Raw genomic sequence first — 19,007 nt, 5'->3', positions numbered from 1 at the left:
AGGGAAGGCAGTACAGCACAGAGAAGACAAGTAGTAACTCTACACCATCTTACTGCGCTGACGGACAGTGACTGTAATGGGGTATGTGGTGGGGACTTGATAATGGGGGTAATCTAGTAACCACAATGTTGCTCATGTGATTGTATATTAATGATACCAAAAAAAAAAGATTATGTTTGGTAGAAGTAATAAGGCAAGGCCTCTCTAAGAAAATAAATTTTGAGCAAAGACCTGGATGCAGCTACGGAATAAGCCATCTGGAGAAGGAATGCTCTAAATACAGGAAACAAACTTAATACGCAAGCAATCACAAGAAACCCATGTGACTAGAGCACAGTGAATGAAGTGGAGAATAGTTGTGGATGAGGTCAATAGAGGCAGTCAGAGTCCAAAGCTTGTAGCAAGATCTTGTAGGATGTACGATGATATATTCTACATCTACCTGATACCATCTGAAGAAAAAGCTGGGTTCTCAGAAGGAAGGATTTTGCAGTATGCTGGCATATATATATGCAGTAATGATTCTACTATTCCTTCCTCCAAAAAGAGCAACAATTTATTTGAATAAAAAACTACACACTAAGGAAAGGGGAATACTTGAACATTTTGAGGTCTACTGAATATACAGGGTCCTAGGTGACACTGATAATTGATTGACTCAAAGCACCATGGACTCGAGAGAGTGAAGACAAATGGGAGCCAAGTAGTAACAGATTTCCAACCAAGGTCAAACATACCTTCAGTTCAAGAGGCCCACTAGTCCTAACAGTGACCATTTCCCCACTGTGCAAACACATAACAAGGATACATAGACTTGATGACTGATGGCATCATTCTACATTGGATCCTTGGTCTATAGAGTATGAGCAGTTAATAGTGGGGAAGTCCAAGCAGAAGTCTCTAAAACTGCCCTCTACTCAACATAGTAAATCAAGTCAAATGGCAAAAATTAGTGCCACTCTTAAAGAGCTAAAGCAAGGATCAGCAAATTTTTTTAAGGGACAAGGTAGTATTTTAGGCTCAGGAGCCATGCAGTCTTTGCACAACCATTTAACTGCCTTTGAAGTACAAATGTAGCCAAAAATACACAAATAAGTGGACATGGCTGTATGAATGAACTTTTAAAAAACGGCATCTAGCCCATGGATTATAAATTTGCCAACCCCTGAACTAAAGGATTCAAGAGAAAATGTTACTCACCATTTTCTTATTTAATTCATCAATCTGGATTTTGCAGAAACCAGACAAATCCTAGAGGATGACTAACCTCAAAATCAACCAAAAAGTAGCCCCAATTCCATCTGCTATGCCAGATGTGTATCTTCCAGCTTCATGGTATAGGACCAGTAATTTGGTGAATACATTCTTTTCTAACCCTATTGGCAAAGAAGATCAGACAGCTCATAGTCACACAGAATAATATACATCTGTAGTTTTGTTTCAAGGCTGTATGGACTCTCCTACCCTCTGTACTAATATGATCTGTATCATATGGATATTCTGCAACACCTTGCTAAGTGACATCATGCTGACTGATGAGCAAGAAGTGACTAGCACACTGGAGGGGCCTTGTTAAGACACATGTACTCCAGAGTTTGGGACATATACAATATAAAGATTCAAGGGCACATTGAATCAGTAAAATTTTTAAGGTCAAAGACATTCCAGGACATCTCATCCAAAGTAAAGAATAAATTATTGCACCTTGCACTTCCCACCAGTAGGAAGGACACATGACACCTGGTAGGTCTGTTTAGGTTTTGGAGGCAGCAAATTCCACACCTGTTCTGGTACATGTATCAGGTGAAGTGACATTAAGGCAGGAAAGGGCCCTGAAGAAGCAGGGGTCATACAACCTAGCAGACTGTATAATATTAAAGAAATTAGTGTTTACTAAAGTATTAAAGGTATCAGTGTTGGGAAATAGTGCCATGCTGGAATTACAGCAAGCCCAAGTGGGATAATCACAACATAGATTCCTAGACTGTGTGAAGCATGATCATGCCATCTGCAGCCGATGCCCAAAGGGGAAACACTTCTGCCTGGAAACTTAAGTGTCCCATTCAACTGTAACTGTGGGTGTTGTACGGACACTTTAGCTGCTTATATCAAGGGAAAGATAGGCAAAAGAGTGGCCATCTCTGGCAGGGGCAACTGACTAATCATCAAGGAGGCAGAGCTGCTATTACACAAAGGGTGCAGGGAACAATATGCTTAACACACAGATCTCCTCGGGGAACTTTTTTTATTAAAGTATCATTGATAAACAATTTTATGAAGGTTTCACATGAACAATATTACGATAAACAATTTTATGAAGGTTTCACATGAACAACATATGGGTGAATTATTTCAACATTCACCCATATTATCAAGTCCTCACCGCCCCCCATTGCAGTCACTACCTTTAAGTGTAGTAAGATGCTATAGAGTCATTACTTGTCTTCTCCATGCTGTACTGCCTTCCCCATGACCTACCTATATTGTGATTGCTAATTACAATGACATTTATTCCCCCTCTCCCGCCCTCCCCCACCCCTCCCCTTTGGTAACTGCCAATCCTTTCTTGGAGTCTGTGAGTCTGCTGCTGTTTTGTTCCTTCAGTTTTGCTTTGTTGTTATACTCCACAAATGAGTGAAATCATTTGGTACTTGTCTTTCTACGTCTGGCTTATTTCACTGAGCATAATACATTCTAGCTCCATCCAGCTGACCAACACTGGACAGCTGCTAAGAGTACTTAGAGTCCTGAGATAATAAGGAATCCAGGCATCCTTTAGACATCCAAGTCTTTCAAACTGCCTGCCTTTCTTTTGTGTCAGGGGCTGGTTGTGCATATCTGTTCTCCACAAGCAGCTGGAATCTCTGTCTCCCCGAGTATTCCACCCATCTTTGCTTTCCAACCCACTAACCTCCAGAGCACCATGTAATGCGGGTTCGTGCTTCTGGAGCAGATCTCTAGGGCTGGGTGCTCAGCAGTCCTGGGCTTCTACTTCCTCCCTGCTCCATTTCTCTTCTTCCCACCTGTGGGCTGGGGTGGGGGGAGTGCTTGGGTCTCACCAGATCAGGGCTTTGCTACTTAACCCTTTCTTGGGAGATCTTATTACCCAGATGTAGGCAGTCTGTTCTTCAATCTTCAGGTCACTTTTTCAGGACTAGTTGTTTTTGCTGTATTTTTGTGTTTTATGTGATTTTGGGAGGAGGTCTCTGCCTTACTTCTCACACCTTCATCTTTTTTCTGAATGTAATAGGACTTCCTTTATACTTCCTTTTCCTGTTCAATGTACAGGGACAAGTGTAGCAATCCTGGCCTAAGAAGGATATGGTAACTAATTAAGCCACCAAGAGTAGCAGAGGTACTAGCTGAAGGTGAGGGGGAGTTAGAATGGAGAGTAGAGAAGGCAAACAGTGAGTATTCAGTTGCAACCCCAGACCAGCTGCAACAGTAGGGGTCATAGTTCCTCCTTCTTCTAGTCTTCTTCCAGTATAAGAACCTCAAGTGGAATGCTGGAGGAGCTGCTCCCCACGATCATAGAAGAAGTGGAGTCTAGTGGCACAGGAGTAGGCTGTAGAGGACACAGTAATGTGTCATCCAGATCTCCCTTCAAGAAGGGGCTTGCCCTAGCTGCTAGCAGTGCTGTCAGGAGAGAGCCTTCACCTGGTAGTATTTTCAAGGATCCCCTCAACTGCAGAGAGAGAACTCTAACAGGTCATTTTAGTTTCAGAACTCCCTATAGGGGCCATCAACACTATCATTGGGCCAGCACTGCAGCTCTACTTCTCCATAGGTCCAATCTTGCTTCCCTTCCCTTACCAAGCCTTTTCACAGATATGTATCCAAGCATACCTCCTAATAAATGTTCTGCCTACTAAACTTGATCTGAAAGTCTGCTTCTCAAAGAACTCAACCCGCAACACTGCAGCAGTCCAGCCAAGACACAATAATGGCACAGACAAAAGTGGCAGTGGACAGGATGCTGAAAATGGTCAGGTTCATGACATTTTAAAAGATGTACTCACACAAACTGCTGATGGACTGCATGTGGGGAGAAATTAAAAAGGGACTCGTGATTACTCATGGAGGAATGCAGCCTGAAAAACTATGTGAATGCGCAGCACTATTTACAATAGCCAAGAAATGGAAACAACCTAAGTGTCCACCAGTAGATGAATGGATAAAGAAGATGTGGTACATATACACAATGGAATATTATTCAGCCATAAAAAGAAAAGAAATTCTACCATTTGCAACAACATGAATGGAGCTAGATGGTATTATGCTCGGTGAAATAAGCCAGGTGGAAAAGACAAGTATCAAATAATTTCACTCATCTGTGGAGTATAAGAACAAAGAAAAAAACTGAAGTAACAAAACAGCAGCAGACTCACAGTCACAACAATGGACTAACAGTTACTAAAGGGAAAGGGACTGGGGAAGATGGGTGGGAAGGGAGGGATAAGGGGGGGAAAAAAGAGACATTACTATTAGCAGACATAATGTAGGGGGGGCACGGGGGAGGGTTGTACAACAGAGAAGACAAGTAGTGATTCTACAGCATCTTACTAGGCTGATGGACAGTGACTGTAATGGGGTATGTTGGGGGGACTTGGTGATGGGGGGAATCTAGTAAACATAATGTTCCTCATGTAATTGTAGATTAATGATACCAAAATAAATATATAAAGCAAACAAACAAACTATGTGAATGGTGGCTGGTCCCATTTACTGATATAGGAGAAAGAGATAAAGAGGGAGTGAGGAAACAAGAATTCTATTTTGCTTATGACACACTGTGGATGCCAATTAGATATACAAACAAAAATGTACAGCACATAGTCAAAAAAACAAGTTATATTACAGGGGAAGAAACTGGAGCTGGATATAATTTTAGTTATTTAAAACCTCAGAACTGGATGAGATCATCTAAGAAGTAGAAAGGCATGCCAACATTTGGAGAAAAGAAGGAAAATGATCCTATGAAAGAGACAAAGCAGGAGGGACCAGTGGAGGAGGAGGAAAAATTAGGGGAACAGTATTCTCGAAACAAAGTATAAATTTTATCCTGAGGCAATCAAATTATCACAAGTCTAAGATGAATCAGTTACTGATCCCAATGAAAGTTCCAAAAAAGTAAAAAACAAAACTTTCTTGCTTATAAAACCAAATAAATTCCAATTACTTGCTAATACTTAACCTTGTTGCAGAGACATTTACAATGAGAAAAAGACAGCCATTTAAAAAATTCTAAACCCTCCAAATGACCAAGTCCTCACAAAAGGATTCTCAAAAAAATCTTTAGAATTTCATGAACCTGACAAAGTTATGTCTCCAACTTTTGTTTTACTGTAATTAAAAGCAAAAATCGCCAAAGCAAAAACAAAAATCTAAGACCTATGCACTACAAACTAAGATACTATCACATAAATTAACCTTTACATAACTGATTACTACGGTGCTCTGTTAAACTGATTTCATATTTTTTAAAAATGATGCCAACTGTATAAGAAAAGCATGGGGTTTCGACAAGCCCCTGGACAGAAACATAAATCCCAAAGTTAACTCTGCTTCTTTGTAAAATTCCAACTAAACTTTTATATTTTCTTATAGCAACTTTCCCAAAAATAGATCTAATACAATGCTTTACAACCACCCACAAACTCAAAGAAACTATAATACTTCCCCTAGCCTAGGTTAAAAAGAAAAATAAGGCTCAGAGGATTTACGGAGAGAAGTATTTCTGTGTCCTGTTAAAACAACTAACCCTTGGGTTCAAGTACTACTATCTATGAAGTGTTTTTCTTAAATTTATTGTGCATAACACGGCCAAACTAATCTTTAAAACACTGCTTCCTTTTAGTCAGAAACTTTTCCTATGCAATCGTAAAACTATCAAGTTCAAACTCTTATGCCCGCCCTTTAAGGTTCTTATCTTATAATACCTACACAAATTTCTATGCATCCCATAACGAACAGCCATACATACTATCATTGTCCTACTCCAGTATTCTCTTCAAATCCATGCTATTTCTGCTTCTTTACCTGTGGCCCGGTAACTCATTTCACAAGTACACTCTTTTTCCTCCAACAATTCAAACAACCGTTATATGATTACTCAAACTCCAGTTCAATTCCCATTTCCTCTTTGGAGTTCCTTTGCTACATGATCTCACACTGAGTTCTTCACTCGTAAACCCCTATGAGGCTTAAAATTTTAAATCCCAACAAAGAACAGTATATTACTGTCATTTTTGTCATTCATTGTTTTATAATACCTTCTTCAAGTTTTGCTTTTCTGCAGACTTAAACTGAAGCAAGGGCAAGATCAGTCACACACTTCTCTTGCTTTCCAGGTGTGGTCAACAGAACAATGCTGAGCACATCACAGATGCACAATACATCGAAACACTTGCTAGTTGGGGACACGTCCACATGCCCTGCAGAAGATCTTGAAAATCAAATTTTGATTCATATACACAAAACCAAAAAGGCAGGACTACCACCACACACTGCAGAAATAAAGAACATACATTCTATGGTGCCATAAAACCAAGATTCTAATAGAAATCATGAGCCTTATGCAGTTCTGGCACCAGAACTAAATGAATTTTACACATTTGGTCTCTCCTTTTTAACCCCATTTGATTTTTTCATTAGACTCTTCATGTGTTTCATGGTGGATTACATTCACTGAGTATTGATTTTTTTGAAAAGCACTGCAAAATGTTTGATTTTATCTCAGACTAGCAAAATGGGATTCATTGTACCAAAGGAAAGGTAGAAAAATATAGCACAGTAAGTCACATAAATACAACTAAAGCAAACTTTGAAAAAGTATGTTTGAAAACTAACTGCAACGCTATGAGATGAATAATTTTACTTTTTAAAACTAAAGTCAATTTTAACATTCAATCTTGAAGGAGATGCCAGAAACTATGATAAAATTAGCCAATTAATCATATTAGCAGAATTGTTTTGAAGACTATTAAATGGTGGTATTTTAGAACTTTATAAAACATTTTAAATTCTCTTAAGCAGAATCTCTCTCCAGAATAAAATATAACTCACTTTTGACAGTAAAGTCATACCTGATTTCTATGCCCAAAAGAGAATAATAGAACAGTATTTTTTTTCAGTCTCAGTAGAATCATAGAATTAGATTTAAAACTTTTAAAGCCATATAAATATAAATAGCTTTACATATCATCAGCCCAGCTCTTTCAGCTCCTTTTTATATATAAGTACACCGAGGCACTGAAATTTAATTAAAGTCTTGTCAAGGTACTAAACCAGTATTCTAACGCAGAAGAAAATGATCACCTAAAATGTCTAGTACATCTTCCACTAGCATTTCAAATTAAACTAAGTACCTATACATTTACACATTAAATATATGTAGACACTCAATAAGCACCTCTGGGATTAAATTAAGCTACTGAATCCAAGGAATCATTCACTTTTTTGATTTATTGTATCTTCAGTAAGCAAACATGCATACATTATATAGTCAAATACATTCTCTTTTTACTACTTTCATATTTCAATTCCAAGGAAAGAAAATAGCATCAGAAATGGTAGCTCATTATAAAAACATCTTATGTACATAAACTTTTTTTATTAAGGTATCATTGATATACAATCTTATTAAGGTTTCATAAGAGCAATGTTGTGATTACTACAATCACCCATATTACCAAGTGCCCCCCACATACCCCATTACTGTCCATCAGCACAGTAAGATGTTATAGAGTCACTACTTGTCTTCTCTGTGCTATACTACCTTCCCCGTGCCTCCCCTACATTATGTGTCCTAATCATAATACCCCTTAATCCCCTTCTCCCTCTCTTCCCACCCACCCTCCCCACCCACTTTCTCTTTGGTACCACTAGTCCCTTCTTGGAGTCTATCAGTCTGCTGCTGTAAACTTTTAATAATCAAAACTTTTAAACTATATGCTACCCCAACTAATTAGAGCTTTCATTTAACTTGAGGACTTTTTTGTTTCTTTGGAGTATTATATAAAATTTCAACCGACTATTAAGAAAACAGGGCAAATGAATCTTTCAAATTGCTTACACACACACACAAACACACACCCCACTATCCAATTTTCTGAGCATGTCAGGGACTTGATGTTTTACACAATTACACACACAGGCAGCCAATAATTATCCTCAGTTTAAGGACTTGCTCATTCCAAAAGCTGACTTACAAGTTGGTTTGACTGGAGAACTCAGAATACAAAATACTTAAACATAAACCCGTTCCTCTTAACATTTGCCTTTATCTCCACCACCCTGTTAAGAGTGATAGAAGTTCACTAGATCTGGGTATAGATAGAAGTTAATTGGCTCCTGTTCCAGTTATTGCATAATGGCCACTCCAATAAATTAGTGGCTTAAAATAGCAATAATCATTATTTGGTCCACTAATCTGCAATGTGGGCAGGCTCAACAGGGAAATAATCAGTTGGGGCAGCTCAACTTGGGACTGGAAGATGTACCTCCAAGATAGCGAGTTGATGTTGACTGTAGGGTGGGAGTTCAGGACACAGTTCAGCTAGTGCTGAGAGCCTGGGTTCTCTCAATGGGCTGCTTAACTGCTGGGTTCCAAGAAGGGGTAAAGAGGGTCAAGCATATAACCTTTTATGACATAACCTTGGAAATTACATAGCATCACTTCTACTATACTTGTAGGCCTGCTCAGATTCCAGAAGGCAGGAGCACAGACCCTACCCCTCTACAGGAGAAGTGTCTATATTGCATTGTAGAATGGCAAATTTTGTGGTCATCCTGGGATGTACAACCTTCCAAAGCCTCTTTTTGAAATTATCTCCTACTGTTATCTCCTATCTCTAGGACCGTTTCTTCTTAGTCTCCTTTGAAGGCTTTTTCTCCCTGACCTATCCTCAATCTAGTCCTCCTCTCAATCCACTTGTTACCAATACTATTAAAAAGGCCACCATTGTTCTACTGGCATTCTTCTAAGCATTTTAATTTTTTTTTAGTTTGTACATGTTATGTTTTTAAAAGTTTACTCTTTGAGTTAGGGATTTAGGGCAAGCAGAAAAATAGACATTTTGACCTGAACCTAGAGCTCTTTTCTTTTTTTTAAATTTAAGTATCAATAATATAAATCTTATGATGGTTTCACATGAACAATATTGTGGTTTCAACATTCACCCATATTATCAAGTCTTCACATACACACCCATTGCAGTCACTGTAAGCAGTTTAAATTTATCAATGCATTTAATCTTCAAAATAACCCTTTGAAGTCAGTACTATTATTAACCCCATTTTACAGATGAGAAAACAGGCACAAAAAAATGTTAGGTAAACTTGTACAATATCATATAATTAGTAAGGGCAGGGCTGAGAGATGTCATCCATTCCCAGATCTAAATTAGACAAGATGACACCCATGTAAGATGACGATTCCCATAATTCCTAAACTGCTATCTCTAGCTATGGCCTCTTTCTGAGATACTAATTCATATTGCCAACTACCTTCTGGACATCACCAGGATATCTTACTAAAAACTTAAAGTTAAAAAATATATTTAAAAAAATGAATACATTATTCCTTCCACCTGAGAAGGCCCTTCTTATTTTCTGTCACAGTTAATGAATCACCACCCACCTACTTTTCCAGGTTCACAAACTTGGAATTAACTCCTCAGTAACCAAATTCTTTTGATTCTTCCCCCAAATTTCCTGTCTTCTCTGTTGCCACTGAATATGTCAGGTTAATCAATCAGTAGACAATTGCCTGTCTAGATTAATCAGTCAATAGACAATCCAGAACTACTAAATGACAAGAACTATGCAAGTTGTCCAAGGCCCCCATTTTCCCAGCTGACAATCTCTCCCCCATTGAAGGCCATTCTTCACACTCACATTTAAATGATCTCTTTCTACTCCTCGCTCCCCCAACCCCCAAAAAAGGCATATCAATCCCTTGAAGCAGAGTCTATAAGGTCATCTCAAAGCTTCCCCCAAACTGTCCCTGAGGTCTCAATGGCTACCGAGCCACCACTCCCCTATGCATAAACAGGTCCTATCTCTTCTCAATATTTCCTGAACACACCTCACCTTACAAGTTGGAGTCACTTTCTATCTCTGTCTTGGAATTCCTTTCTCCTGTTTGAAAAGTTGCCATTCATCTGTCAACATCCAATTTATATGTCATTACTATATGAAACCTTTCCCTATTGTCCCAGGAAGAGATTCTGTACTCCTACTGCTCTGTATTATCTGTTAACATGTCTCCCAGTGATACTGTGATATAGTAAGAACTATATACTTTGGTATTTATACTCAGGTCCTAGCCTAAGTCTTTGTAATTTCCTAAGCGATAAACTTTCTAGGAGCATCTTTTGTTCTAATATTTGGTCTTTGACCCTAGTTCCTGACACAGAGCTCCTAAAACCCTTGTAAATTTCCTGAGTGGTGGGGTGATAAGAGCATCTTACAGAGTTCCCAAATCTCTTAGGATTTCCTGGGTGATAGGAGCATGTTCTGTTCTACTGAAGCAACTCTTGGTAGGCTCCTGGATGGGAAATGGTTACCAGAAAGATCAAGCATGATTAGAAGCTTGGAACTTTCTGCCTCACCCCCTATACTCTGGGGAGGGGAGAAGGGCTAGAAATTGAGTTAATAACTGGTTACATGATGAAGCCTCCATGAAAATCCGTCAAGTGCAGGGCACAAAGAGCTTCCAGGTTGCTAAATACCTCAAGGTACTGGAAGGGTGGCACACCCGGGGTGAGCACAAAAGTGCTACGTTCCTTCTCCCAAACCTTGCCCTATGCACCTCTTCCATCCGGTTGTCCCTGAGTTGCATCCTTTCATAATGTACCAGTAATCTAGTTAGTAAAGTGTTTTCTTGAGTTCAGTGAGCTGTTCTACCAAATTATTGAACTTGAGGAGGCATCATGAGAACCCCTGAGTCGCAGCCAGTTAGAAGGACATGTGACAACCTGGACTGCAACTGGTATGTAAAGTAAGGGCATTCTTGTAGGACTGAGCCCTTAACTGGTAGGATGCGATGCTAACAAGTAGACAGTGTCAGAATTGAACTGAACTGTAGGACACCTAGTCAGTATCTGCTGGAAAACTGAACTGAATTGTTGTGGGAAAAATCCCCACACATCTGCAATCAAAAGTGAAGTATTAGTGAGAGAAAAGAAAGTTCTTTTCCTTTCACTCCAACTAGATTTTAAACTCAATCCATCTTTTAACTCCAGTAACCTGGAATGAATTCTGGCGTAGGGAAGGGAAGGTACTCAATAAATTTTTGTGGGATGAATAATTTTCCTACATACATGATATTGAAATTAACTATTAGTCAGGTTCCACTTTGTTAACAAACAATATGGTCAATAATACTGTAATAACTTTGTGTGGTGACCATCACAGTATTTTGTAATGTATATAACTGTCAAATCACTATGCTGTATACCTGGCAACTAATATTGTATATCAATTATATTTCAATAACTTTTTTTTTTAAACCTGTACATCTAAAAAGGGTGAAGGTTTAATTTATACCTCAATAAAAATAAATTTGAAAAAAAAACAAAAAAATAAAACAGGTAAAGTAAGTAGCATTTCAGCACCTTGAAGGTAACAGGAGTGGTCCTTACTTGTGTATTTCATGTTCATTAATACATATTTACCTAGTTAACTGAACAAGAGAGAACTTTTTCAGTAAGTCTAGTTAAGTACTGTTTTTAACTTAGTTTGAAAATTTAAAAGACATAAATACGTTGTGTGTGAAAATGTACTCTTGGCTATTCAGATTCTAAACTGGAAGTCAAACAGCCATTACCACCACAAATTACCTCACCTCAAACACTATTATCAAGGCACCTGCATTTACAGGAAAGAAAAAAATTAGCATTTAGGACCTACACAATTTAAACCCCAATTTGCCTTACATGCCATTCCTCCTTCATGCACACTATACTCCAGCCAAAATGTACTCTAGCCTTATCTTATCTCCCTTTATGTATTGACATTTTTTTTAATTTTTACTTTTATTAAAGTATCATTAAAATACAATATTATGTTGGTTTCAAATGTTCATCTCAGTGGTTCAACAGTCCCCATGAGCAACTGAGTATATTGTGATGTGAACTGTTGTGCCCTATTACCACCCCTCCCACCTCCCCAACCTCTCCCCCTTGGTCACCACTAGCTACTTCTCTGCCTGAATCTACTGTTGTTTTGTTCCTTCTCTTTTGCTGTGTTTTTATACTCTGCAGGTAAGTGAAATCATGTGGTATTTGTCTTTCTCTGCCTGGTTTTAAAATTTTGGTATCATTAATATACAATTACATGAGCAATACTGTGGTTACTAGATTCCCCCACATTATCAAGTCCCCACTGCATACCCCATTACAGCCACTGTCCATCAGCATAGTAAGATGTTATAGAGTCACTATTTGTCTTTTCTGTGCAATACTGCCTTCCCAGTGCCCCCCCCCCCGTTATGTGTGCTAATAGTAATGCCCCTTATTCCACTTCTCTGACCCTCCCGCCCCCTGACCCCCCACCAGTCCATTTCCCTTTGGCAACTGTTAGTCCATTCTTGGGTTCTGTGAGTCTGCTGTTGTTTTGTTTCTTCGGTTTTTGCTTTGTTCTTATGCTCCACAGATGAGTGAATTCATTTGGTACTTGTCTTTCTCTACCTGGCTTACTTCACTGAGTATAATACCCTCTAGCTCCATCCATGTTGTTGCAAATGGTAGGATTTGTTTTCTTCTTATGGTTAAATAATATTCCATTGTGTATATGTACCACATCTTCTTTATCCATTCATGCACTGATGGACACTTAGGTTGCTTCCATTTCCTGGCTATTGTAAATAGTGCTGTGATAAACATAAGGGTGCATATGTCTTTTTGAAACAGGGATCCCACATTCTTAGGGTAAATTTCTAGGAGTGGAATTCCTGGGTCAAATGGTATTTCTATTTTGAGCTTTTGAGGAACCTCCAAACTGTTTTCCACAATGGTTGAACTAGTTTACATTTCCACCAGCAGTGTAGGTTTCCTCTTTCTCCGCATCCTCGCCAGCATTTGTTGTTCCTGTTCTTTTCTATGTTGGCCACCCTAACTGCTGTAAGGTGATAGCTCATTGTGGTTTTAATTTGCATTTCCCTGATAATTAGCAATGTGGAGCATCTTTTCATGTGCTTGTTGGCCATCTGAATTTCTTCTTTGGAGAATTGTCTGTTCATATCCTCCACCCATTTTTTAATAGGGTTATTTGCTTTTTGGGTGTTGAGGAGTGTGACTTCTTTATATATTTTGGATGTTAACCCCTTGTCGGATATGTCATTTACAAATTGTCTTGATTACTGTAGCTTTGCAGTAGAGCTTGAAGTACGGGAGCGAAATCCCTCCCACCTTATTCTTCCTTCTCAGGATTGCTCTGGCTACTCGGGGTCTTTGGTGGTTCCATATGAATTTTAGAACTATTTGCTCTAGTTCATTGAAGAATACTGTTGGTATTTTGATAGGGATTGCACTAAATCTGTAGATTGCTTTAGGCAGGATGGCCATTTTGACAAATATGTAAATGACACCATTTATAACTTTATTTAGGAGTATATGGTTATCCATTTCTCTCCCCCTATTTAACAAATATATTCTCCCATACTGTAGGAAGCCTTTTTGTTCTGCTGATTGTGTCCTTTACTGTACAGAAGCTTTTTAGCATGATGTAGTCCATTTGTTCATTTTTATTTTGTTTCCCTTGCCCAAGAAGATGCATTCAGGAAAAAGTTGCTCATGTTTATATTCAAGAGATTTTTGCCTATGTTTTCTTCTAAGAGTTCTATCACTTCATGACTTACATTCAGGTCTTTGATCCATTTTGAGTTTACTTTTGTGTATGGGGTTGATCAATAATCCAGTTTCATTCTCCTGCATGTAGCTGTCCTGTTTTGCCATCACCAGCTGTTGAAGAGGCTGTCATTTCCCCATTGTATATCTATGGCTCTTTTATCATATATCAATTGACCATATATGCTTGGGTTTATATCTGGGCTCTCTAGTCTGTTCCATTGGTCTATGTGTCTGTTCTTGTGCCAGTACCAAATTGTCTTGATTACTGTGGCTTTGTAGTAGAGCTTGAAGTAGGGGAGCGAAATGCCCCCCACTTTATTCTTCCTTCTCAGGATTGCTTTGGCTACTCAGGGTCTTTTGTGGTTCCATATGAATTTTAGAACTAGTTGCTCTAGTTCGTTGAAGAATGCTGTTGGTATTTTGATAGGGATTGCATTGAATCTGTAGATTGCTTTAGGCAGGATGGCCATTTTGACAATATTAATTCTTCCTATCATGAGCACAAGATCTGTTTCCATTTATTGATATCTTCTTTAAGTTCTCTCATGAGTGTCTTATAGTTTTCAGAGTATAGGTCTTTCACTTACCTGGTTAGGTTTATTCCTAGGTATTTTATTCTTTTTGATACAATTGTGAATGGAATTGTTTTCCTGATTTCTCTTTCTGCTAGTTCATCGTTAGTGTATAGGAATGCAACAGATTTCTGTGTATTAATTTTGCATCCCGATCTTTGCTGAATCTATGTATTGACTTTTATTTTCTGCTTTATTGGAAACTCCCTCCACTTTGAGTTCCACAAACTCAAATCTTACATCCTTCATACATCATTTAAATGCCAACTCCTAAAAAAGGAGCTCCCCTACATTGCTGGCAGGAATGTAAATTGGTACAGCCACTATTGAAAGCAGGTTGCTCAAAAAACTAAAAATAGAAATACCATGCCACCCAGCAATTCTACTTCTGGGAATTTACCAGAAGAAAACAACATCACTGATTCAAAAATATATTTACACTCATGTTTATTGTCACACTATTTACAATAGTCATTATATGGAAGCAACCAAAGTGTGTATCAACAGATAAATGGATAAAGAAGATATGGTACATATCTACAATGGAGTATTATTAAGCCATAAAAAAAAAAAAAGAAATCTTGCCATATGCAACATCAATGGACCTACAGGATATTATGCTAAGTGAAAGAAGCCAGGTGGAGAAAGATAAATACCATATGATTTCTCTTACATGTGCAATCTAAAAACAAAATGAACAGAAATAGACTCACAGACACTGAGAAGTGACTGGTGGTTACCATGGAGTAGGGGGTTGGGGTGGGTAGGTGAAAAATGTGAATGAGATAAAGAGACACAAAAATCTCAACTATAATAATAAATTAGTCACAGGGTCATCCCACAGCATAGAGGATATAGTCAATTAATACTGTAATAGCTCATTATGTTGACAGTAACTACACTAGTTGGGGTGAGCATTTAATAATGTAGATAATGGTGAATCACTACCTGTGTACTTAAAACCAATGTAATATTGTTTATCAACTATATTTCAATATTAAAAAAATGCCACCTCCTAATCCTTCCCACTTCTAGAAATATTCTTCCCATCTGCTCAACTCCTACAGCACTTTATCTAGACCTCTCTGACACCATTTATAACTTTATTCAGGAGTAGGTAGTTATCTATTTCTCTCCCTCTATTTAACAATAAAGGCAGATCCTATACACAGTTCAGCAATTTCCAATGTTCCAAGGACTTTACTTCACAAAATTAACAATCAGGAGAAAATAAAATGTTCTCATGGTCAAAAGTTTTGAGAAATGAATTTTTCAGAATCTCTAATGTATTAAGATATATTGTAAATCTCTAGTGGAGAAAAGTATGACCATTTCCAAAATTTATTTGGCCTCTGTACCATTTGGTTTTTTTGCATATCTCACAGGATTAATATTTCTACAGCATGCCTTTGAAACATGTAGCCTCATAAATGAAAGCACCTTATCTTGAACTTAATAGGTACTCTACAAATATTTGTTGAATGAATGGGTAATTGACCTTAGTTAACAAAGAACTCTCCCATAAAAGTACCTTGCCTAAAGAAAAGAGAAAATGACAGGAGAGAAAAACAGCAAGTGAAAAGCAAGTACAATGTCTTCAGCTATGCAGTAAGTGAAGAGAGGAATATTTTTGACAACAGAAAAATAATTTATTACCCCAGCCACTTTTAACATGTAGAGGACATAATTAACCCAAACCACATAGGAATTCCTGTTTAGAAGGTCCATCCTGAGGTGACATTTTGAAACACTGCAGATAGATCCTTTTAGAAAGATGTCAACAAGGGCTGAAACTAAGAAGGTAGTATGGTCAATCTTCAGGGTACACAATATAAAAAAAACTGAATCATCTATTAAATCATTTGTCAACTAAAGAAATTATCCTGTACTTTGATTATTTTTTGAAGGTGTTTATGTTTAAAAAAAAAGGAAGTTCTCATAGGATCAAAAAGATTTTAAAAGAAATAGAGTTAACACAAAATTTCATGGATTAAAAGAATAATTTTGTATTGATTTAACCTCTTTCTCAAGGGGGAAAAATGAAACCATAGTTCAACTTAAAAGTGCATAAAAACAAAATATCCTTGACTACATCTTGACCTCTGTTTCTCACAGTTCTCCAGCTGTGACTAAGAAATGGAAGTAAGAGAAAGACACTCCCTGATTTGTCCTACAGTCTGGATCCTATGGCAGGAGCCAACAGGAAATGGCAGTGATGACAGAGGTTTTGGTTTTTGTCTTCCTCCTCCTCCCTCTAAAGCAAAGATCTTTTCGCTTAGGGAGAAAAACATATGCAAGAATAGAATCCATTATAAGGCTGAAAAAATAAATACATTTTTTGATCATAACTATTAATACTTAACTGTAACTATTAATATAATATGTTTTTCATTTTAATGAAGCAACATGCTACATATGGTCAGGAAAGAGAAAGACAAGTTAAGATCCATAAGCATATTTAAGGTTGCTCTATGAACCCTTAGACCACAGAACTAGTCTGTCTCAATCATAATTTGTGAGTATTACCAGCTATCACATAACTGGAGTCACTAAATTAAAGTTAAACCCTAACTTGGTTTAACTAATCCACTAGGTGGCAAGACCCTAGAAAGGGGTGTCTGTGCACACACGCATGCCTCTCCTTCCCCCCAAGGGGTGGGAGCAAGAGAAATCAAATGCATTTTCAAATAAATCATATGGACAGTTATGCGGTCAAACACTTAACGCAAAATAGATGTAATATGGTCCAAAACACAAACGAGAATGTCAAGGAGGATTTGTTAACTCACAGGTTAGTGGCTTATGAACTGTATGACAGTTTTCTATAAACAGCAGGCTGGTCACATATATCATTAAGTAAATTAAAGATCTCAACTTCAAAAATAGTTTTCTACCTTTATAAAACGTGAAAAATAAAACAAGGAATCACCGAACTACTTAATATCGTGCCCAGGGACAGACAGTAAAAGCTCTTAACAAGAAGACTATCTTCCATGTGCTCCTGAGTCAATCAATAAACAGACACAATTTTAGAATTATGTAAGTTATGTACTATATATCTTCCAACACGTAAGTCACAGGAAAGGCAATTCATGTTTCCAAATTCTTTCAGTTACAATCCTTCACTCACAGATTACTATTACAATTGATTATAACAATGGCATGTTATTCCTCCTAACAAAAGCGTTATCTATCCAAAAGCTGACAGAAATCCAAAATAAAGTAACAGTAACAAATGAAAAATTCCCAATTCCTAGTTATAAAAACTGGTATTTCAAATTTTAAGCCAAGAAAAAAAAACGCTGCTGAATCTTAAATAGAAAAGGTATCCAATTTTCACTTATGGATTAACTATATCTTGTTAACTGCAGCCTTCTCAATCACTACTTACACTTTTGTTACCCAGCATGAAGCACAAGGACACACAAAAAGGCTCTTTTTTTCTTCACACCTTTTTTCATTTCCTTCATAAAAAGAGACCCTTATATCCATTGTGTGGTTGTCCAATTGGAATGCTCCTCTTCCATTATCTCAGACATCACAGCTTCTTACATTGGATTTCAATCAAATTTAAAATGGTAAAGACTGAAATCGGTCATGGAAACACATTAGAAGCTTGATGTTTTCACCCATTAACGATTCTCTAGCTAGTAGTTAGATGGTTTTATAATACACTTCAATACCTTAAGACTCTAACACAAATGTTAATTTTAATTTTGCCTCCCTTTTCTAGTAGGCCTTCGTTGTCCTAAAAAATACTTCGGCTTTTGGAATGTGGGGGTAAAGCGGCAGGCACACGAGCGCCACTTCTAACTTTTACTGACGGGTAAATTACTCAACGAGAAGCCCCATTGTCCCAACATCAGGTGGGTCCCTCCGAATACTACGCGAGGACCCAGGGCCGAAGACGGGGCTCGCCCAACCTGGGGCTCCCGGGCTCCTCCTTCCGCGCCCTAGTCAGCTTTCCCACTGGATCTCAGCCCGTCGTGCAACGCCCGAACCTCCGAGGGTCCCCTCCGGCCCTAGGACAAAACGAACCCTCCCCCGACAGACTCCGCGCTCCGCTCCGTGCGCACCTCCCCGCCCCGGTTCCCCGCCGCCCCTCCCCCACTGCATGCTCCGCCCGCGCGGCCGCCAGAGCCGCCACCCCACCACTCAGCTTCCGCACCTTTACTCCGGGCTGCTCCCGGGCAACGGGCGAACGCCAGCTCTTCCGCCCGCCCACCTTGCTGCCTGCACCCCGGGCCTGCCACTCCCTGAGGAGTCGCCGGGACCCACCTCGAAGAGCTCGGCCGTCGCAGCCATCCCGGCCGGCTGAGAGGCTCGCCTCGCACTGGATGCCGTCTCCTGTTCACATACTGCGCCTCAGCGGCGCCGCGCACAGGTCCCCGCTCGGCTCGCCAGCCCCGGCCCCGGGCTGCCGCGGGCTCCCCTACTCCCCACAGAGCCCAGGCGGAGCGGGAGAGCGGCCATGAAGCGAAGCCGCAGACGCCTGTCAGCTGCCTCCCGGCGCCGCCCGCGCCGCTCCCATTGTCACCGCCTCATACGCCGGAAGTGGAGCTGCGCGCGAGGGTTTGGCTGT

At 39.0% G+C, this 19,007-nt stretch overlaps 1 protein-coding gene across 2 annotated transcripts in view; it reads right to left on the bottom strand.

The window, feature by feature from the left end:
- Positions 1 to 18,924, bottom strand: part of EXOC5 (exocyst complex component 5) — a 75,818-nt gene extending 56,894 nt beyond the window's left edge. Inside the window, exon 1 of one of the 2 annotated variants that reach the window (XM_037007161.2) lies at positions 18,704 to 18,924. In XM_037007161.2, the coding sequence (XP_036863056.1) occupies positions 18,704 to 18,730 (27 nt within the window). In that variant the 5' untranslated portion in view covers positions 18,731 to 18,924. Of the gene's footprint in view, positions 1 to 1,200; positions 1,346 to 18,703 lie in introns of those variants that run through there. The other variant, XM_037007166.2, reaches the window with a different exon arrangement.
- Positions 18,925 to 19,007: the final 83 nt, after the last annotated feature.

This window comes from Manis javanica, chromosome 8 (genome assembly GCF_040802235.1).
Source record: "Manis javanica isolate MJ-LG chromosome 8, MJ_LKY, whole genome shotgun sequence".
NCBI lineage: Eukaryota > Metazoa > Chordata > Mammalia > Pholidota > Manidae > Manis > Manis javanica.
The sequence above is the reverse complement of the archived record's forward strand: the minus strand, read 5'-3'. Positions and strand labels throughout refer to the sequence as shown.